This window comes from Oryx dammah, unplaced genomic scaffold (assembly GCF_014754425.2).
Source record: "Oryx dammah isolate SB20612 unplaced genomic scaffold, SCBI_Odam_1.1 HiC_scaffold_3, whole genome shotgun sequence".
NCBI classification, from domain to species: Eukaryota; Metazoa; Chordata; class Mammalia; order Artiodactyla; family Bovidae; genus Oryx; species Oryx dammah.
Window position 1 is genome coordinate 41,719,921 of NW_024070187.1, and position 23,217 is coordinate 41,743,137.

The 23,217-nt window shown below is 38.3% G+C and overlaps 1 protein-coding gene across 1 annotated transcript in view; it reads left to right on the forward strand.

Annotated features, from left to right (window-relative positions):
* The window catches only part of LOC120861983 (cytosolic beta-glucosidase), a 134,061-nt gene that overhangs the window by 42,523 nt on the left and 68,321 nt on the right, over nucleotides 1-23,217 (forward strand). Inside the window, exon 2 of the mRNA XM_040237933.1 lies at nucleotides 12,319-12,546. Within this exon, the coding sequence (XP_040093867.1) occupies nucleotides 12,319-12,546 (228 nt within the window). The remainder of the gene's footprint in view (nucleotides 1-12,318; nucleotides 12,547-23,217) is intronic.

A 23,217-nucleotide genomic window follows, 5' to 3' on the forward strand; every position in this document is an offset into this window, starting at 1 on the left:
CATTTTTCTAGATTCCATATATATGCACATACTGGAAGCAACCTAGAAGTCCATCAACATATGGAATGGATAATGATGTGGTTCATATATACAATGGAATATCAGTCAGAAAGAGAAAAGCTACTTTTAATGACTCTGTGCTTTGACTTATTTATCCAGTGTGTACACTGAGGAGGGTGTGGTCATGGCGGAGGGTTAGAGAGTGCTACTGAGAAGCGGTTGTAAAGTAACATCATTTGGGGGTTTTAAAGGAAAAGTATATATACATACACACACATTCACACTCTTACTTAGCATTTACTTGCCATGATTTCCTTTGTGTAGAAACTGAGGCTTATAGATCTGTGCCCTCACAAAGGGCATTGTCATGGTGAAAGTGAAACTGACATGATACTGTTTATGATGATAACTTCTAAACCAGGAAGCTGAAGACCCCATAGGCCCAAGCATGCAGGTCCAGACACTGAATCTTCATCACAGGCAAGTTTACAAATAGTGTGAGTTAGAGTGCTTCCTACATGTGCACTCTGGCGTCAAGAGATGGTCACAGAAAGAAGGAAAGAGAGCAACTGGTCACTTTTTGTGTAAAGTTTTAGTTAGCATTTATGGTTTCTCTGGTGGCTCGGTGGTAAAGAATCTGCCTGCAATGCAGGAGACCCAGGATTGATTCCTGGGTCTGGAAGAACCTCTGGAGAAGGGAGTGATTACCTACTCTAGTATTCTTGCCTGGAAAATTCCATGGACAGGAAACTGGAGGGCTACAGTGCATGGGGTTGCAAAGAGTCAGACTCTTTCACTTTGTCAGACTAACACTTTGACTTTTTTTCCCTTGCTATTGCATTGAGCCTAGAAGAGGGGAAAACTAACACTCGCTGGATACATACTCTCTGCCACATGCCCTGCTAGACATGTTTGCTTTGGCTCAGTTGACTTTGTGAGAACCCTACAAAGTGGATATTATCCTCTGATTTTTACATACAGAGAAGTCAAGTAATGGGTAGAGATGGAACTGAAATTCTTCTATGCCAGCTTTAGAACCTGTGCTCTTTCCATAATCCCTTGCAGCCTTAGAAGTTTCTGATGTTTAGTTTTTGTAGGTAATATTAATATTTTACATTTTTATGGGATTCCCTTCTATGTCCTCATATGTTAAGAATTTCAGAAACATTGTTATTTGCTTCCAAATTACTAAAAAAATACAAGAATTTATAATTTCTTACCAAAAACGTTGCAGTAAACTGCTAACCAGTTTATGGACTTCTGGTGCCTTCTGTCTTCAATTCACCCTGGCAATTCCACTGAATTATACATTTGCTTTTCCCTTATCAGAGCCACTGCCATAACTCCTACTCATCTTTCAACACCTGCCTTAAAAATGGTTTCTCATGGGCAAATCTATCTGCCTCCCAGTGATGGAGTAACTCTTGAGTGCTTGTTTCTTGGTTCTCCTGTAGTGTTTTTCCATGATTTTAATGCAGCGCTTACCTTCACATAGTCTAAGACTTTACTTGTCTGATATCACTCAGACTGTGACATCCTCAAAGGAAAGTGGATACTGCAATTATTATTTGAGAAACTAGAGAGGTGGAATGAAACATGACTTCATAAAAAAAGATTTCCTTTTGTGCGAGACTCATCTAAGTTGATTTTAATAATGGTAGGACTGGGGTATCATGTTTGATAGTCACAGTCATTAGTTAAATGATCTTGGAAAGTTATTCAATCTTTATACATTTATTCTTATTAATAATCATAGTACACCTAAGGGTTATTGTGAGGGTAAGAATAGGTTGGTTGATGTAAATTGCTGGTATAGGAGAGAGACAGAGAGCAATGCTCAGTAAATGGCCTGCCTTTACTATAAACAATAAAATGTATTACAAACTTTAAAAACAATAGATAAAACATTTATAATTTACCTATTGAATAAAAATAAAAATAGCTATATACTGACCATATTTCTAGGACCCCTTTCCAGTACTGTCTCCTTATCTCTTTTCCCAAAGGTACCCACTAAGATGAATTTTGCGTTTGTCCATTTCCTGCTTTTCTTTATGATTTTAGCACGTGGCACTATATAGCTAAACAGTTTCTTACTTAACTTTACATGCTTTAGACATTATATAAATGGAAATAACATTGTGTGTATTTTTCTTTTTTTTAACAATTCGCTTCTTCCCTCCCAGTGTTATATTTGGGAAATTTATGCATGTGGGTCCATACGGAATTAGTTCATTTGTTTTCACTCTTGCGTAGTCTTTCATTGCATGACTATTCTGTGGTTTATTTTATTCCTTCATTGATTTATTGTCCTGACAAAGGAAATTTAGGCTGTTTCCAGTGAGAGTTTTTGTTGTTGCAATCATGATTATATACGTACCCAGGTCTATGTTTGTAGAAACAGGGTATTCGATGATATGTAAATTATGGGATTTTGATATACACACTTCTTCAGCTTTGCTAGATATTTCCTTGTTGTTGTCCTACCAGCAGTGTATAAACATTTCTGCTTTGTAACAATTTCTCTGATGCTTGATATTATCCAGCTTTTAAATTTGAACCACTTGTGTGGTTGTAGAATGGTATCTCATTGTGGCTTTTATTTGCATTTCCCTATTTTTTTTTTTTAATGATCTCCTATGTGTTTTTAAATGTTTACTAGCACTGTTTCTCCTTCTGTGAATGAACTATTCATACATTTTGTCCATTTTTTATAGTCTTGTTGGCCTTTTATTAATAATTGGAATATCCAAAAACGTGGATTTTTCTATTTTTTGCAATTTTTTGCCTACTTTTTTGCAGTCTATTTTCTGTCAGTTTTTGCTACATGTATTTTGAATCTGTTATTAGGTAAATAAATATTTACAGTTGTAAATCCTCTGGATAGATTGTCCCCCTTTAACGTATGAAATGTCTTTCCTTATACTTGGTAATGTTCTTGCTCTGAAATCTACAGTTATTTGTAAAGCTACTTTGGTTTTCTTTGATTAGTGGTAGTATGGTACCTCTTTTCCATTCTGTCACTTTTAAGCTTCTTTGTCTTTATATTTAAAAAGAGTTTCTTTTAGGTACTATATAGCTGAGTCTGGTGTTTTTACCATTCTGATAATATCTGCCATTCAACTGGGTCATTTAGACTCATTTACATTTAATGATATTCATATAGTTAGGTTTAAATATACCATTGTGCTATTTGTTTTCTCTTTGTTCCATCTGTCTTTATTCTCTTTCCCCTCTTTTTCTGTCTTTTTCAGATTAATTATTTAAAAAATAATTCTATTATATATTCTTTTGGCTTATTAGCTATGTCTTATATTAATTTATTAGCTGTAACTCTTGCTTTTTCTTCATTAAGGCTTTTTCTCTAAATACCACTTAAGCTAGATATCAATGTTTTGATTATTTTGTTATTTTTTAATATTTTTAAATATTTCATATTAAATATTCTTTAATATTTTCTGGTGACCACCATTATGCCTTCTTTACTCCCAAACTATTGAGATGTTCCTTTTCAGATTTCTGAAAGAATGAATTAATGTGCTGTAGTTCAATCATTCTAACATAATTGATCAGGGGTTTCCGTCTGTATCTCTCCAATCCTTTGGGATTTATGGTCACTTTATTTATGAACCAATTTGGGCTCAACTTTTATAATGTTTCTGTCTGCATGAAAAGAATGTGTATTTTTTAAAATTGAAGCATTTATTATTATGCAGTGTCATATATATCAATCAGATCAAGCTTGTTATTTTTTTTTTTTTTTTTGACATTTGCCACTATTTAATTTCTCTGACAATAATGCCTTACTATTTATACATATAGATGATTCACTTTGCTGTACAGTATTAATAGAAACTAATGTGACATTGTATCTGCTATCCTTACTTTCTCTTGTTTCAATTGCTGAGAGAAGTTTTGGTGTCAAGGTTATTCTAGGCACATAAAATCTCTCATTATGGAGGTGGATTTGTCAACTTTACATTTCAGTGGTATCAATTTTTGTTTCACATATTTTGAAACTAGATTCTTAGATGCATGCAACAGTGTTGTCACTATGTGGTGACTCATGGTATCTCAAGTAATGCTGTTTTTCCCTCCTTGAAATCCTCTGCTTTTTTTTTTTTCTTAGAGGAAGGAGGAATCTCTCCCTCTATATTTTGCTTTTCTATTTTTAACATAGTCTTAGGTGTGTTGGTAAACAGTGTACCCCAGGATTAAAAAGAAAATTACAGTCTGACGATTTTTGTCTTTTATCTGGGGAATTTAGTCCATTGACATATTGTTATAAGTGATCGTTTATATCTTGTCATACCACTTAACTTTATGTTTTTTTCCTTTATCACTTTTATGTATTTTAAAAAATTATTTTCTTGCCCTCTTTTAAATTTATTTAGTTTTTCCTATTTAGCACAATAATTAAGAGCATTCAACATCACTCATTATTAGAGAAATGCAAATCAAAACCACAATGAGGTACCACTTCACACCAGTCAGAATGTCTGCAATCCAAAAATCTGCAAGCAATAAATGCTGGAGAGGGTGTGGAGAGAAGGGAACCCTCCTACACTGTTGGTGGGAATGCAAACTAGTACAGCCACTATGGAAAACAGTGTGGAGATTCCTTAAAAAATTGCAAATAGAACTGCCTTATGACCCAGCAATCCCACTGCTGGGCATACACACTGAGGAAACCAGAATTGAAAGAGACACATGTACCCCAATGTTCATTGCAGCACTGTTTATAATAGCCAGGACATGGAAACAACCTAGATGTCCATCAGTAGATGAATGGGTAAGAAAGCAGTGGTACATATACACAATGGAGTATTACTCAGCCGTTAAAAAGAATACATTTGAATCAGTTCTGATGAGATGGATGAAACTGGAGCCGATTATACAGAGTGAAGTAAGCCAGAAAGAAAAACACCAATACAGTATACTAACACATATATATGGAATTTAGAAAGATGGCAATGATGACCCTGTATGCAGGACAGCAAAAAAGACACAGATGTGTATAGCGGACTTTTGGACTCAGAGGGAGAGGGAGAGGGTGAGATGATTTGGGAGAATGGCATTGAAACATGTATAATATCATGTAAGAATTGAATTGCCAGTCTATGTCCGATGCAGGATACGGCACGCTTGGGGCTGGTACACGGGGATGACCCAGAGAGATGTTGTGGGGAGGGGGGTGGGAGGGGGGTTCATGTTTGGGAACGCATGTACACCCGTGGTGGATTCATGTCAAGGTATGGCAAAACCAATACAGAATTGTAAAGTAAAATAAAAAATAAAAAAAAAGAAAAAAAAAAGAGAAAATTAAATAAAATTGTAAAACTTGTACATATCAAAAAAAATAATTAAGAGCATGGGCTCTGGAATTCATCTCTCAGCTTTAGTACAAACTGAAATGAGAAATTTAATTAACCTCTTAATTTCTCAGTTTCCTTTCCTGAAAATGAGGCTAATAATGGCAGTTACTTAATAATTTTATTGTGAGGAGTTAATATATATAAACTGTTTAGAGTAGAGCCTGGCACAGACCTGCTATAGATGTGTTGGACTCATCTTTAAAACTATAAATTACATTTTTTCCTTAAGTGCTTACCGTAGAAATTTTAATTTGAATACTATATATATATATAGTGGTGATTTAGTGGCTAAGTCGTATCTGACTCTTGCAACCCCATGGACTGGTAGGCTTCTCTGTCCATGGGATTTTCCAGGGAAGAATACTGGAATGGGTTGCCATGTCCTTCTCCAATATATATCTATACATACATATATTTATAGTCTTTGGTCCAAGATTTTAATTCTATCTAGTTAGTCTTTTTAATTCTCACAAAACAGACATTTTGTTATTGTTCTGCATGTTAATAGCTTGTTTAGATTATCCACATAGTCTATATTTAAAATATCCATATTTAATAGTATATTTGCAATGCCATATTTTCTCATGTTTACTAGTACTTAAATTCATTTTCAAGCTAATCAAAGTTAATATAATAAAATAATTTAAAGAGTCAAAACAAAACTGTTTTAGAAACTATTGACCCCCTGTTGTCTTCCATGTACTTCTTTAGAGGAAACCTCTTTAAATTCTGTTGGTTAATCCTTTTGGCATTGACTTCTGTATCTTAAATGGTATGCTTATATTCCTAGGTTTTGAGTTTTTTGCCTGTTGTAGGCATAATCTATTGACTTCTCCCCGTGAAAGATGAAGGTTTACCCATTTGTCCACTTTCTCTCCCTCTCCCTTCTCAATTTCACCACCTCCCAACACAATTCCAGTACTGTGGAGAATGCGAATCATTGCTGAGTTGGTACAAAGTTTCACTTTGGCACAATAAAAGGGAGTTCTAGAGATGGATGTTAATGATTACACAACAATGTGAGTGCACTCTGTGCCACTGACTGTACTCCTTAAACATAGTTAAGGTGGCAAGCTTTATATTATGTGTATTTTACCCCAATTTAAAATATTATCAGAGAGTATACTGAAATGTTTACAGATTAAATGGAAAAGCATGGGTGGGATAGATATGAAATAAGATTAGCAAAAGGTGGGAAACTGTGAAGCCCCATGTACATGTGTGGGACTTCTACGTACTATTCTGCCTACTTTTGTGCATGTTGGCAATTCAGTAGGAAATATTTTAAAATTTGAAGAATATCAAACTAAATATTCTAGTAGGTTGATATTTTTAAAGAAGTATTTCCCATAGCCTATGACATGTGCAAATTGTCCAGTTACTCCTTGAATTTGCTGCACAGCTACATCATTCTGGAGATTTATCCTGCTGAATTTTTCATTTCCTGAATCCTAGATCTTTCTCTTTCTTGGTTAACATCATTGTTTTAGAGAAATTTATCCTCTAGTAATATCCAATGAGAGATAATTTTTTTCCAATATCCTGTGAGAGCTTATATGTCTGCTAAAATCTTTCTCCATTCTCTTAATTAATGGAGAGATGAGTTGTGGTTACAAATGTGCACATGTTCAGTCTCTCAATTGAGGAGTAATTTCTCCCCCACAGGCTAGTTGCTTTGTTGTCTGTTTCTTAGGCAGAACTTGTTTCTTGTTTATTCTGGCTCAGTAGTGGAGTCCTTGCATCATCAGACTTGTGTGAACATCTTATCATCAGTTTCCCATCGTTGGTGAGCTTTAGAACTTTTTTTATTCCCTTGTCCCACAGGCCATTAAAATGGAAGCTCACAACATCTGGGCTTCTCAGATGCTCTGAAGACAAAATCCTGCATCACTACTCATTTATGCTTCAGAATTTCTCTCGCTTTGATTTTGGGTTGCCTAACATCTTGCAAGATGGATGGCACATTTAACAATACATTTTCCATATCTATCAGGCACTTGTTGTTTGAAGGAGAGCTCAATATGTAATCTGCCTGGAAACAGTAGTCTTGTTCCTCATACAGAATGGTCAGAATTTTTAAAGAGTAGGCATAATCACATCTTGAGAAAATGCCTAATGAAGAAATGAATTATTAATATCATTCATTCAGGAAAATTTACATTCAAGTACTAGTGAGTGGGCTTCCCAGGTGGCTCAGTGGTAAAGGATCCACCTGCCAGTGCAGGAGATGCAGGTTTGATCCCTGGGTCGGGAAGTCCCCTGGAGGAGGAAATGGCAACTCACTCTAACATTCTTGCCTGGAAAATTGCATGGACAGAGGAACCTAGTGAGCTATGGTCCATGGGGTAACAAAGAGCTGGACATGACTGAGTGACTGAACACTGAGCACACTAATGAATACTGGCTACTATATATATATTTTTTCTTTTTTTTTTAATTGAAGGATAATTGCTTTACAGAATTTTGTTTTCTGTCAAACCTCAACATGAGTCAGCCATAGGTATACATATATCCCCTCCCGTTTGAACCTCCCTCCCATCTCCCTCCCCATCCCACCCCTCTAGATGGATACAGAGCCCCTGTTTGAGTTTCCTGAGCCATACAGCAAATTCCTGTTGGCAATCTATTTTACATATGATAATGTAAGTTTCCATGTTACTCTTTCCATACATCTCACCCTCTCCTCCCCTCTCCCCATGTCCATAAGTCTGTTCTCTGTCTGTTTCTCCATTGCTGCCCTGTAAATAAATTCTTCAGTACCATTTTTCTAAATTCCGTATATATGCATTAGAATACAATACTTACCTTTCTCTTTGTGACTCCCTTCACTCTGTATAATAGGTTCTAGGTTCATCCACCTCATCAGAACTGACTCAAATGTGTTCCTTTTTATAGCTGAGTAATATTCTATTGTGTATATGTACCACAACTTCTTTATCCATTCATCTGTCTATGGATATCTAGGTTGCTTCCATGTTCTAGCTATTGTAAATAGTGCTGCAGTGAACAATTAGATACAGGTATCTTTTTCAGTTTTGGTTTCCCCCAGGGTATATGCCTAGGAGTGGGATTGCTGTGTCATATGGTGGTTTAGCATATTGAAAAGCAGAGACATTACTTTGCCGACTAAGGTCCGTCTAGTCAAGGCTATGGTTTTTCCTGTGGTCATGTATGGATGTGAGAGTTGGACTGTGAAGAAGGCTGAGTGCTGAAGAATTGATGCTTTTGAACTGTGGTGTTGGAGAAGACTCTTGAGAGTCCCTTGGACTGCAAGGAGATCCAACCAGTCCATTCTGAAGGAGATCAGCCCTGGGATTTCTTTGGAAGGAATGATGCTAAAGCTGAAACTCCAGTACTTTGGCCACCTCATGCGAAGAGTTGATTCATTGGAAAAAACTTTGATGCTGGGAGGGATTGGGGGCAGGAGGAGAAGGGGACGACAGAGGATGAGATGGCTGGATGGCATCACGGACTCGATGGACGTGAGTCTGAGTGAACTCCAGGAGTTGGTGATGGACAGGGAGGCCTGGCATGCTGCGATTCATGGGGTCGCAAAGAGTCGGACACGACTGAGCAACTGAACTGAACTGAACTGAAGTATTTATACCACAGAAATTGGCAAGGGCTACAAGTTAGCATTTGATTTATTGGTTTGTTGGTCGCCTGGACTCAAGAAAGTGACAGATAAAATATAAATAATGCAGAGTAAATGAATGTGTAGTATGCCTGTAACTGTTACATTGTGAGTAGGACCAAAAAAAAAAATCAAGGAAATATTCTTCCAGTGTTTGAAAACTATTACCAATTTAGCAAGAAAATTGCTCATGTCACTGATGAACAAGTGAAATTCTGATATATTATCATTTTCCTTTCATTGTACCTGTTAATTTAAGCAAAGATACCAGTCAACAGTCACATGAGAACTACTCACATTTGTCAGGTTGTATATTGTAGATCGGCTCCCCATATAAGAGTTTGGCAAAAATCTAAACAAGCATTCTATGAGAATCAATGGGCTATAAGGAATATGCAGTAAAGAGCATTGCATATTGTTATTTGGAAATTGTGTATTATACGTCCTTTATCCCAATATACCTCTATACCAATATAATTTGTAATAAATATGTATACATAATGGTATATATGTTTTTAAATATACAACCAATTGTTAATATTTACCAGCACACAACTGCCTAAACTCTCTGAGATTAAGCTCTTTCATTTATTGTAAATCAATTATTCAAACTATGAATACCATGCTTGACTGAAGTTATAGTTTAGTATTCATAACTATTTCATTCTAAGATTGAATATCAGTATACTTTTTTTTTCCCTCCAAACCCCATATATAGACATAACTTGAGAGACATTGGGATGTATAAAGCTTTTTGCCTCTATATGATATGGCCCCAAAGTATAATAATTTGTAATATTCATAATTTCTTTGTATAGATCTTTACTACCCTGCCTTGATATCAGAGATCCTTCTTTTAGTAGTCTTCCTGGGTCCCTATGGTTCTCTCCTGTAAATTATAGCACATGTTGTCTTTTTGTTGGCCTGGAGACTATATCTAATCCTATCAGAATTGTGCACGAAATATGAGAAAGTTAATGCTAAATGTAGACCTAAAAAACTTTCCTATAATTGTTTTAGTCTATTTACTCTAGCTGTGACTTACCTTTCTTGAGTGAAAGTCATTTTGAACTATTTTAGGTATGTAAAAATGGTAGTGGATAATGTAATCAACAGCCTCTTAGATACCTGTTAGCCAGCTTATGGAGTGAAATATAAGAGATACAAAGGGCCCTCAGGTCCCTGCTTGTTCCCATTTCCCTCCCTGTCTACCCAAAGGCAGCCACCAGCTTGAACTGACCATCTCCAGGCTTGCTGTTATGTGTTTACCTCATATGTTCAGAAAATCCATCTTTGGTTTTATATATTTTGTATAAAACATGATACAGTACTGTATATAATCTTTTTAAAATTAATAACCTTTATATTTTAGAGCAATTTTAGAGTTATAGAAAATTTGAGCACAAAGTACAGAATTCTCATGTCTCTCATTCCTCCAATTTCCCCTACCTAGCATTAGTGTGGGTCATTGGTTACAAATGGTGGGTGAATATTGATACATTATTATTCAATGAAGTTAGCAGTGTGTGGGTTTTGACAAATGTATAATGTCATGTATCCACTATTATAGTATCATACAGAATAGAGTCCACCCTTGAACAACATGGGGTTAGGGGAACAGACTCAGTGCCCAGAGGAAAAGGCACGCACAATTTTAGTAGTCTCACTGCCATGAAAATCTCCGATGCTCCATGTATTCATTCCTGTATATATATTTCAAATCTTGATTTTTTTCTTTAGTTTAACTTTATAGTTTTGAGAGTGTCTTAGCCCATTTGGACTGCTCTAACAAAAGACCTTAAACTAGGGGATTTGTAAGCAACACATGTCTATTCCCCACAGTTCTGGGTGCTGTAAGTTGGGGTTAGGGCGCCAGCACGGCCAGCTGAGGACCTTCTTCCTCATCACAGGCTTCTTGTATCCTCACGGGCAGAGGAGGTAGGGAGTGCTGTGGGGTCTCCTTTTAGAAGCAGTTATCTCATTCATGAACGCTCCACTATCCTGACTTAAGCTCCTCCCCAAATCATCACATTGGGTGTTCGGATTTCCACCTCTGAATCGGGGGGGGGGGGGACACAAACAGTCAGAGCAGAGCAGAGGGTTATCTATGGTCTGATTCATTCACTGTAACAACTTATTTGTGTTTCCTCTCTATGAATATACCTAAAGTTAATTATCTGTTCTGTTGGTAGGACATAGGTTGTTTCCAGGATTTTGCTGTGACAGAAAACTCTGCCTCAATAATCTCATATAATCTTTTTGTGAAAATATATGAGCACACATTCAGGGTATGCCCTTAGAAGTGGAATTGAAGAGTCATGAGATTTTAAAAAATTAATCGTTTGTACCATAAAATGGATTCTAACTACCATTTTAGACAAAATTTCTGTGTGAACAGATATTTCAAATCTAATGTAATTTTTGCTTTCTGTCCCTCTAATGTGTGATGTTCTTTCTTACCTCTGGGCTTATTCTGATCCTAGCTCCTCTTTTTTTTTCTATTTTCTCTCACCCCTACCTCCTAGCAGTTCACTTTGGTGAGTCAACATCTCCTCTAGAATTCAGTCTAGGAGTGTTTTCTCTAAGAATTTTCTGACTCTTGCCCACATCTGGATAAACACCTCTCCCTGGCTTTCTTGCAGGAACCATTATGTTGGCTGTTTTATAATCTCATGTAATTGACAAGGACAGGAATTGCAGCAGAGTTCACCCTGGTATCCACCAAGCTTAGCTTGGAGCCTGATACAGAACATGTGTTGAAATAAGGGATGAATGAATGAATGAATGCAGGATACTTTTATCATCTCAACAATGGCAGGAACTAACACCCTTCCCACAATCGCTGACTGGACCATCTCAGGCTCCATGGTTAGATGACAGGAAGATAGGGTTCAGGTGTCAAGGGTCAACGATAGAGTCCCGAGACTGCTTTATGCACAGTGAGGACAAGGTGTGTCTGTCAGGGCCAGGAGAAATGTTCACAAGAAGGAGATGTTTTCAACTCAGACGCTCATAAGCTGAGCCCTGCCTCTGTCTACCAGCTGGGAGATCTTCAGATAATGAACCGTGAAAGCCTGGTATGCTGCGGCATTATGCAATAATTTTTCATTTGCCACCAGTCAGCTTCAGGGATCAAGGACAGCTGAACACATAACCCGCTCATGCATGTTATTTTAAAGACATATTTTAAAGTTATCAATATGGTACATTGAGTTAATGAGGGATGTTCTTTTGGTGACAAATATTTACATTCCACATATGCCTCTTGATGTCAAGAGTGTAACGGTTTCATTTTCTTCTTTTTCTCAGGAGGCTGGGATGCAGATGGAAAAGGCCCTTGTGTCTGGGACACATTCACCCATCAGGGAGGAGGGAGAGTTTTCAAGAACCAGACTGGCGATGTAGCTTGTGGCAGCTACACTCTGTGGGAGGAAGATTTGAAATGTATCAAACAGCTTGGATTGACTCATTACCGCTTCTCTCTTTCCTGGTCACGTCTGTTACCTGATGGGACGACAGGTTTCATCAACCAGAAAGGCAAGTGTTTCTTAAAAATAGAAGGTTGCAGCTTTAATTCAAGGTTATTGCTGCAGTCTGGCATAATTAATCCAAGATGCTATTCTGCAGCATAGCTTCGAGATTGCAAGTTTTTAGAGTGATTATAGGATAAATTTTTTGAAATGGGTTTCCATTAACTTTTCCAGTATTATTCTGGTTTCCCTCAACTGGAGATTTTTGTTGGGAGGGGTGGAAATAGATGGGCAGGAAGTGGGTTGGAGTAAGTGTTTTATTTATGTAAACTGTTACTTGAGTATTGACCTGAAGGTGAATTTCCAAAGGTTATGTATAATCTATTTTCAGTTGTGTTATGCTATGATAAGTCATGAAAAGCCCTGCAGAACTTGAGAAGATTCCGAGCATTTCAACTGGAACTGAATTAGTGGAGTTAATTAGCTAGCACAGAGTTTGGCCCCAGAGGCCCTGGAATCTGTTCACTTTGGATTAAGTGCCAGAGATTTCACTTACTATCTTTGTGAGCATCTCGTGGACCTCGCTTGGTGCCTCAGTTTCCCCACGAGGAGAAAGGGATACTGTAATAGCTCCTACTTCCAAGTGTTGTTGGAAGAGTAAATGCAACAGTCTTTTAAAGTACTTTACACAGTAGCTGGTATAGCAAAAAGCATTCAATAAGTGTTAATTATTATTCGTCTTATGCCTTGTAATGAAAAAGACTGTTGCCCTATTTGAAAGCCTATTATTTATGAAGCATTTTGCATACATTTTCTCTAAACCCCACAAATCAACGAGGAAGGTATAAGTATCACATTTTACATAGGTGCATGTTCAAATCCAGATATTTTGTAACTTTGTATTTTTGGGTGGATCTGGAATTTAAGCCTAAGGTTTGGCTAACTCCTTCCACACAACAGGAGTTGGCAAACTATGACTTGAGACCCAAACTTGCCATGATCCCTATTTTTATAAATAAAGTTTTATTTGTAATACAACTGTACCCCTTCATTATGTGTAGTCTGAGGTTGCTTTCCCAATACTATGGTAGCATTGAATAGTTGGGGCAAAGACTGTACAGCCTGCAAAGCCTGAAATGTTTACCACATGGTCCTTTATAGAAAAAGTTTTGTAACCCCTGCATGACAATGTAATGACTTCTTCATAAAGAACCTTTATTGCTCCTTTGTTCTGGATAAGATTTCCCATGACTCCTAGGGTTGGGACGGGGTGAGGAAGGGGGTGCTTAATGTGCAGGATTTGGGAGGCATGTTCTCTCAGCATCTCACAACTGTGCGGTTGCCTCACCACACCTGTGCTTCAAAGAGACAGCACTGAAACTGAGAGGTTCTCCTTGATTAAGTTATCTGCTTTCCTGTATACAACAACAACACATGTAGTGAGAACAGCCTGTGATAACAGCTCCTAGGAGGACCTGTGCACTTGTTTTCATTGTAGAGGTGGGGGGAGACCTGTGCATTGTGAAATGGAAGCACAATTTATGGAGACACCACACTGTGGCTTTCAAGTAGCTTCCCCCAGATAAGGAAAATACAAGTTTAGCAGGCCCATGACTTGATTCTAAAGACATTAGGCCCCGTTTTTAACTGTTCGTGGTTAAAGGTCTCCTTTCTAGGCATCAGCGGCCAGTTTTATTTTTTGGCTTTGAACAGGAGGTAATTTGTGGCTCAGTTTAAAAATTAACTTGTAATTTTCCACTGTCTTAATCCATCATCTGTACCCTCTCTTTTCTTTGGCACTCTCATAACCTTCAAGGATTAAAAGCTACGAGTAATCTCTGAATCTTCTCTTCTCTTTTCTTCTTATATCTAACTAGTTGCCAAATTTGATCCATTCTTCTCATGCCTCTTTAACTTCTTCCCCATGCCCGCTCCAGTCATCTTCTCTCTCCCTGCCCTGGTTTAGATGTTTATCATCCTCATCAAGGGCTTTTTGATATGCCCTTGATGGATACACCTACTCTCACTCTCTTTCTTTGTCCTTTAATCCTTCGTGCAAAATGCCGCCACAGCAATTTTCCGAAAGCTTGGCCCAAGACATGCTGGCTTGCATCATCTCCTGCTAAAACAAAGCAACATAAAATTTTTTTAGTCATCTAAACTCCTTCATATATCATTTCAGGTTTTACTTGACTTAGTCTTGACTCACCTCTGAGGCATACCGGGCTGAAATTCCCCCATGCATGTCGTCTATGCAATTCCTCCACACAATGCCCTAAGCACATAACCCACTACGTATTAAACATGCTATGTAATTTTCCACTTTTGAAGAAAAACTTTTAAGTTTTTCCTCTGCCTGGAATGGCTTTAAAAAAAAAAAATCCCAACTATACCTGTGAAATGTTTTGTATACTTTAAAGGTCTAGCACTGGTGGTTCAGATGATAAAGAATCTGCATGCAGTGTGGGAGACCTGGGTTCGATCCCTGGGTTGGGAAGATCCCCGGAGGAAAACATGGCAGCCCACACCAATATTCTTGCCTGGAGAATCCCCATGGACAGAGGAGCCTGGTGGGCTACAGTCCATGGAGTTGTAAAGAGTCGGACACGACTGAAGGACTAAGCATAGCACACAGCGCAAGGTCTAGCACAAATGTGTTCTCTTCTTTAGAGTCCCTATTTCAGGACCAAAAAAAATTTCTTTTCCTTTAAATTCTCATAGTGCTGTGAAAAATTCTTAAAATATTTCATACATTCTTCACTCTTGGCATTATTAAATCCCCTGCTTGATTGTGAGCACTTTGTGTTTAATTCAACCCAGCAAACATACATCAAGTGTCTACTGTGTGTCAGGGACAGTGCTCCATACTCTTATCAGAAATATAAGAGAGAATCCCTGAAATTGTTTACAGGGTAATGGGCAGATATGTCTGCCTTGTTTACCCCTGTGATCTAGTACAGTGCCCTGCAGTAAACACTTAACTGAACTAGATCAATAACCATCATAAAGATCACTCTAAGGGTAGTTAGTTGCACAGTAGTGTCTGACTCTTTGTGATCCCATGGACTGTAGCCCACCAGGGTCCTCTGTCTTTGGAATTCTACAAGCAAGAGTACTGGAGTGGGTTGCCATGGTAGTGGTTGATTTTTATTGAGTATATAGTATGTGCAGCTCCCTGTGCCAAGCACTGCACCTGCTTTTGCTGAATCAATGCTCCTAACAGCCCTGTGAATGAGGAGGGCTTTCCCTAAACAGAGGGAATCATGGTAATCTGAGGTGTAAGGCTGGGCATAAATTTGCCAAGACAACACATTTAGTTAGAGCTGAGTTGAACCTAGTTCTGTCTCATGTCAAAAATGTAAGGTTCCAGAGACATTTACAACATGAAACCACTTGTATGCTTTGTGCTGGGCTTCCCTGGTGGCTGAGATGGTAAAGAATCTACCTGCAATGCAGGAGACCTGGGTTCAATCCCTGGGTCAGGAAGATCCCCTGGATAAGGGAATGGCAACCCACTCTAGTATTCTTGCTTGGAGAATTCCAAGCAAGAGGAACGTGGAAGGCTACAGTCCATGGGGTCGCAACCAGTTGGATACGACTGAGTGACTAACACACACACACACACACTCACATGCTTTGTGCTACAACTTCCCTGATAGTAACATGAGGTGGAGGCCCTACATTACTAAAACTCATGCCACTGCTCCATGCCACTGTTCTAGCCTATGATTCTAGGAGTTTGGAGTTTTTACTAAGTTTCCATTTGGGTGGTAAACAACAACAACAACAAAACCCACCACCTTGGAATGTGGGTCCATAATTCTTTATCTGAAATTCTAAAATCCAAAAGGTTCTGAATATTGAATCCTTTTTTTTTTTTTTTACTAAGTTTAATTCTAAAACAAAGTAGGCAGCAAAAGCTGACCTGAGTTGATGGCAAAGTTTTAATGATATCTCAGTTCATTTTGCTTAGAATAGTTATCTGTTTTACTGCAGAAATATTAAGGGATACTGACCCATCCCCAGTGGGGGTATTAAACTTAGTATACAATATTTACTGTGTTTCTTTTCTAAAAATCTTCAAATTCTGGAAACCTGGCTGCCAAGATTTTCAGACAAAGGATTATGGACCTGTGGCAATACCTCAGCATGTCTAGTTACTTAATACCAATTCCAGATACACAGAGGTTCATGGAGCTCACTGTAGATTAGACGTCTAAGAACAGGGCAGCAGAGAAAGTAGAGAGTGGTGGTGGAAGGGGGCTGGAGTCACTGGGGCCACCCAGACAACGTGAGGGACTCACTGGTGCAGTTCTCACGTGGGGATCACACTGTCTCAGCACTGAGCTTTTTATGTTTGGCACTAGCTTTTGTAAAGCCAAAGCTGATTAATATTACAGACTTTTCCATGAGCAAGAGGGCACTGGAGGTGCTTCCAGTAGGCAGAATTTCAATAAGTGGTTGCTCATTCTTGTGCAGTGATCTGTTGAAGCAGTTGGAACTGTTTTAACTCAGAAAGGCCATCATTTGTTTTTTCTGTTTAAACATTTTCTCAAAGAGCATGTAAAGAATTAGAGAATCCTTGTCACTGTCTTTTCCAAGAAACTCAAGTTTTTTTTTATTCGACTTCCTATTTTAAAGCTTGATAAGAGGACATTTGGAAATGTGTAAATAAAATCCCATGTTCCCAAACTGGAAGAATATTTTACAAAGTGGAATTATTACACAGCTTTTCTCTTTCAAATGTCAAGTTTTTGAGGCTTAACAAGAAGAGATTGAGCTGGCAACTGAAATCACATATGTCTGTATTTCTCAACTGTTCAAGTGCGTTTTCATATCTGTCACAAATGTAAGTTTCAAGTGATTAGCAAAAGACCCAATTATTGGAAATAGAAAGGGAAAAGGAAAAGAAATCGTTATGCAGAATTTCTTTCACGCTTTAAGATTTACAATATTAGCACACTTAGAGGAATGTTAGTCAGTAAACTAAAGGCTCACTTATTAATCTCCTACTCTATACTGGGCAGCGTGGTAGACTGAATAACGCCCCCTCAAAGATGTCCATGTCTTCATTCTTAGAAACTGAATATATTATCTTACATGATAAAAGGGACTTTATAGATGTGCTTAAGTTAAGGATCTTTAGATGGGGAGATTATCCTGGTTTATCTGGATAGGTGTCATCATGCCGATCCTTAAAAAAGGTAAGTAAGAGGATCACAGTCAGAGAGAGAAGGTATAAGAACTGAAGCAGAGGTCAGACAGGAGACAGGAGTTTCAGTGCTGGCTCTGATGATGGAGGAAGGGGTCATGAGCCTCTAGAAGCTGGAAAAGGCAAGGAAATGGATTCTCTTTGGGAACTCCCAGAAGGAATGGAGCTCTGCTGACATCTTGATTTTAGCTCAGTGAGAACCATTTTGGACATCTGATGCCTAGAACGCTAAGATAATAACTTGGTATTGGTTTAAGCCACTAAGTTTGTAGTAATTTGTTACTGCAGCAATAGGAAACTAGCACAGGGAGTATGCCAACAGAAATTGGTGGCTGGGTGTAAGGAGGAGTGAACCTAGAGAATCATACGTATGACACAGGTAGGCACTAGGTCAAAGTTCATTCTTCATTAAGACATTTACAGTTTGACTAGAAGAATTCCAGTATAGTTATTTTATGAACTGAGACATTATCTTTGAAAGTTTCAGCCAGATGCTCTTTTAAGGGAATTTTCCCTTTTCCTTGTTCTATATAACCCTGCTCCGCTCTTGGCCACAGCTGACTGGAGGGGAGAAAACTTATTTCCCTGTGACATATAAATTTTGTAACTTCATTAGAAAAGATAATCCTGTTCAACTGCCTCCCTGTCTCAGGGATGTTTGGAATTGAGAAGTTGAAGCCTGATTTGGTGGGTGGTTGGCACCAGGGTTGTGAGGTAGTCTTGGCAGATAGGATGCCCATTTTGAGACCATAACAAATTGGCTACACAAAGGAAACTGGTTTTTTGAGCAGGAGAGGAATGGAGTGGATGTGTTGAGGGAAGTTAGGGTAGGAGACATCAGTCTTTTTGAGAGGAGCTCCCAGCTTTAAGTTCCAGTTGTGATTATTTCCTGTCGTTTGGTATCTGATATCTCTCTGTCATTTCAAATAATGCTCACTGCATTCCCTACCAGTCAGCCTCCTGCCTCTAATGCCACCTTTACATTTGAGTTAATCTGAGTGGGCTTCTTTTCCCTATTTCCAAAAGACCTTTGACTTAAACATACTTCATATTTTCAAAGATCAAATAAGAAGGAATCGGTTTAATTAAAACAAAGGTGATGATAGTAACTGTGAAAGAAGGCTATGAAGGTTTTAATACTTATAATAACCCTGCCCTAAATATCAAGATGTAGAACAGAGTCTGTATGACTTCTTGGGGTTTCAGGCTCCCTAGGTTGGTAACTGATGATCACTTAAAAATACATATTTATGGGGACTTCCCTGGCAGTCCAGTGGTTAAGACTTCTGCTTTCAATGCAGAGGGTTCAATCCCTGGTTTGGGAACTAAGAGCCTACATGCCATGCAACCAAGAAATAATAATAAAAAAAGTATTTATGGATATAATGAGTTACCCTGAATTGTATGAGTTTGGTAAAGCTAGAGAACTCTCTGACTATTTGTTCTCAATGCTTAAATACTCCTGAGGTGACGCTATTACTATTCCTCTTTTAGAGATGAGGAAATGTGGGTGTAGAGAGGCAGTCATGTAATTTGTCCGACTCTGGAGCTCTGCTCTTCAATGCCTCACTCCATTGCATCATGGAAAGGTTTCACTGGAGTACTGAATAAACTGAATAAACCAGAAGTAAAGTTCTGGGATGATAAATATTAAGTATGCAGTGCTTTGTTGCTCTGCCATGTTGATGAGTTAGGAAAAATTTTACTTAATTTTTTTAAATCTTCAATTCAATTGCACATCATCATGTTGTTTGAATTACATTGATTGCTATCATTAATGATTGCATCATATTAAATGATGCTTATAAATCATTGATTCCTCCAGAAATAAGAAAAACCATGATATTATAAATCAGATCCAAAGTAGGTGATTAGTAAGGCTAGGAAAACAGTATCTTGTTTCAGAAACATTAGTGTAAGAAGGGGAATGTCACAGTGGGAACAGCTCAGTCTTTATAGTGAGACAGACTGGCTTTAAATGTTGGCTTTGCTATCTGAAAACATTGTCACTTGAAGTCTGGAAGTCACTTTCTGAATCTCTGTTTTTTCATATATTTATTGAAACTAAAAATGCCTACCTCTTGGACTTAGTGCAGGGATTAAACCAAATGTGTGACATCATGTAAGTATAGTATGAATACAAAAAACAAAAACTGATATTATTTTTATATTCAAAGCCAGTGGAAGGCATTGACTATGAAAACCTTAACACAGTCCAATATCAAGATGATTCCATCATACAGATCTTTGGATATTCCATTTTACAAAGGAGGAAATATGGGCTTACAGAGGCCCAGAGATGGAATGGTGGAATGATCTTTTACAGAGAGAGGAAAGCTTTATAAACTTTGGTGAGTGTATTAGTATTCCATGGCTGCTACAACAAATTATTACAAGCTTGCTTGCCTAAAATCACACAAATTTACTACCTTAGAATTATGTCGGTTAGAAGTCTGACACAGGTCTCTTCAGAATAAAAACCTCTGTGCTTACAGGCTGCATGTCTTTTACAAAGATCTAAGGGAGACTCTTTCTCGGTTCATTCAGGTTGTTAGCAGAATTCAGTTTCTTGGGGTTGTAGGACTGGAGTCTCCTTTTCTTGGATGACTGAGCTGAGGGCTGTTTTCAGCCTCTGTAGGCCACCTGCCTTCCTCAGCTGCTGGCTCCCTTCTTCCATCTTCAACACCAGCAATAGTTGGCTGAATCCCTCTCATGCTGCCACCTCTTGTGCCTCTTTTTTCTATTGTTGCATCTTTTTGACCCACTCTTCTGCCATCCTCTTTCACTTCTAAGGACTCACGTGGTAGAGTGGGTCCACCTGAGCAATCTAGAAACATCTTCTCAACTCAGGATCCTTAATCAGAATGATATCTGCAAAGTCCCTTTGAAATAACATAAGAAGTAAAGTAACATATTCACACGATCTGTGGATTACAACTTGGACATCTTCTGGGTGGTGTAACTTATTATGTCCACCCAGTGAGTAATGGTATGCAAAAGGGGCTTTCAAGTATGGCGTTGCTATGCATGACCCATATGATGTTCATGCTTGCAAAATAAGTGAGCTGCTGTTAAAAATTACCCATTCTTACAGACAGACAGATAACCCATGACCTTGCATAATCTGGCTTCTCCTTATGCTGCTTACCTCTCACTATTCTTATTCCCCTTCTGCTGAGCTATACATTCTCATTATTGTGAGCTTTCAGTTACCAGAAAGAGCCATATTGTTCTAAGAGAATGAATTTACAAATAATGGCCATGCCATATATGATGGGAAAACTCTGACCCTCATAAAAAGTCCAGGCAGCCAAACCACAATTTCTGTATCAGTTGACCCAGAAAAGTCAGACTATGGTCAACAAGTGCCCCTTCTTTGTTTTTGTTCCTCTGTCCTCTTTGGACTTAGGACCAATCAGAAAAAGGCAAATTTGCTCCCCAACCCAATTACCCAAGATGCCCTAGTTCCATTAGCCCACCTCCAGCCTCCCTGTGCCAACAGCTTTCAATCAAAAGGTACCTGGATCCTTCCCTCATTGTTTTTATTGTGAAACTTTCCTGCCTTCCTGATAGCCTTTGAGTATCTGCCAAATGCTAGTGATAATGGCTGGCTCCTTGTTGCAAACTTGGAATAAGCAGACTGTGCACATTTGGGAGGTCTTTGCTGATTTCCATTCTTCTTTTGGCCTTTTGCACATTTGTTTCCCTTCTTCCTCTTCCTGGATCTCTCGTCCTTGCCTTATGTGGGTCATTTGTATCCATCTTTTAAGGATCAGTTTAGATGTCACTCAGGACAACAATAACAATAATAATCATTATTAGAATCATAGTTATCTGTGCCAAGAACTGTTCTAAGCATGTTCAGTTTATCAACTCATTAAACTCTCAGAACAATTATTGAAATAGGTTTCTATTATTGCCTACATTTTACAGACAAGAAAAGATAACTCAGAGAGAAAAAGTAACTCTCCTGAGGTCACTGAACTAGTAGGTGAAGCTTTTGGGAAAAAACTTAGGTAGCCTGTCACCATAGTTCACTTTTGAAACCATGCTGCTACTCTGCTTTCAGAGTAGATTTTCACATGCCCTCAGTTTGGGATGGGGACTTACCTTTAATAATAATACTGTATGATAATTATTTATGAATTTATTTGTAGTCCCTACTAACATTTAAGGGGCTTCCCCGATAGCTCAGTGAGTAAAGAATCTGCCTGCAATGCAGGAGGCACAGGAGATGCAGGTTTTATCCTTGGGTTGGGAAGATCCCTGGAGAAGCAAATGGCAACCCACTCCAGTATTCTTGACTGGGAAATCCATGGAGAGAGGAGCCTCGGCAGGCTACAGTCCAAAGAGTCGTAAAGGGTCGGGCACTATTGAGCAACTAAACATGCCTGGTTACTACTACAATTAAAGTTTTCTTAGTACAAGAAGAGTGTTTATAATGTTTGTAATCAAGCATATAGTAGTGTCTCTCTAAAGACATATTTGAGGAATGAACAAATTAATGATTGAATAAATGAAATGTACACAAAAATCTCAATTATTATTTAAAATTGGAAGATAATAACTTTAAGAAGAGATAAAGGGACCCTGCTTCTATGCAAACTTTGAATGCAACACAAGTTCTGCATATGAATTTACAATTATTATTCAGGAAATCATCTCTTAAAACAGGAATGCTTCTCTCCTCTTTGCTTAGTTTCTTCCCAAACTCTTTTTTTTTAATTAAAAAAATTTTTTTAATTGTTTTAAGTGTTTACTGGAGTGTAAGTGTGAAAACATTAGTTGCTCAGTCATGTGTGACTCTTTGTGACCCCATGGACTGTAGCCCAACAGGCTCCTCTGTCCACTGGTATTCTCCTGGCAAGTATATGGGAGTAAGTAGCCTCCTCCAGGGGATCTTCGCAACCCAGTCATTGAACCTGGATCTCCAGCACTGCAGGCACAGCCATCAGGAAATAGTTGCTTTGCAATGTTTTCTTAGTTTCTACTGTACAGGAAAGTAAATCAGCTATACGTATACATATATCTCCTCTTTTTCCCTCCATACTCTTAAACATATGATCATGTGCTGCGCTGTGCTTAGTCACTCAATGATGTCTGACTCTTTGTGACCCCATGGACTGTAGCCCACCAGTCTCCTCTGTTCATGGAATTCTCCAGGCAAGAATACTGGAGTGAGTTGCCATTCTCTTCTCCAGGGGATCTTCCCAACCCAAGGATCGAACCTGGGTGTCCTGCATTGCAGCCAGATTCCTTACCATCTGAGCCAACAGGGAAGTCCAGGTATTCCAATGGATTATGTCAGAAATTTACAGCAAACTCTCCAGTGGAAAGTTCTTTAATGTGTCAAGGCCCTGGCTTTCTGTCTTTGTACTTCACACCCTGAGACTGATGCTGAGCCCTTGTCCATGCTCAGTGAGTCTCTTTTCTTAGACTTGTAAGACTGACCTGTCTGGAGAAGCACCAAGGCAGTCATTGCATTCATCTTCTTTACTTTATGTTGAATATTGTTGAAATCTATTC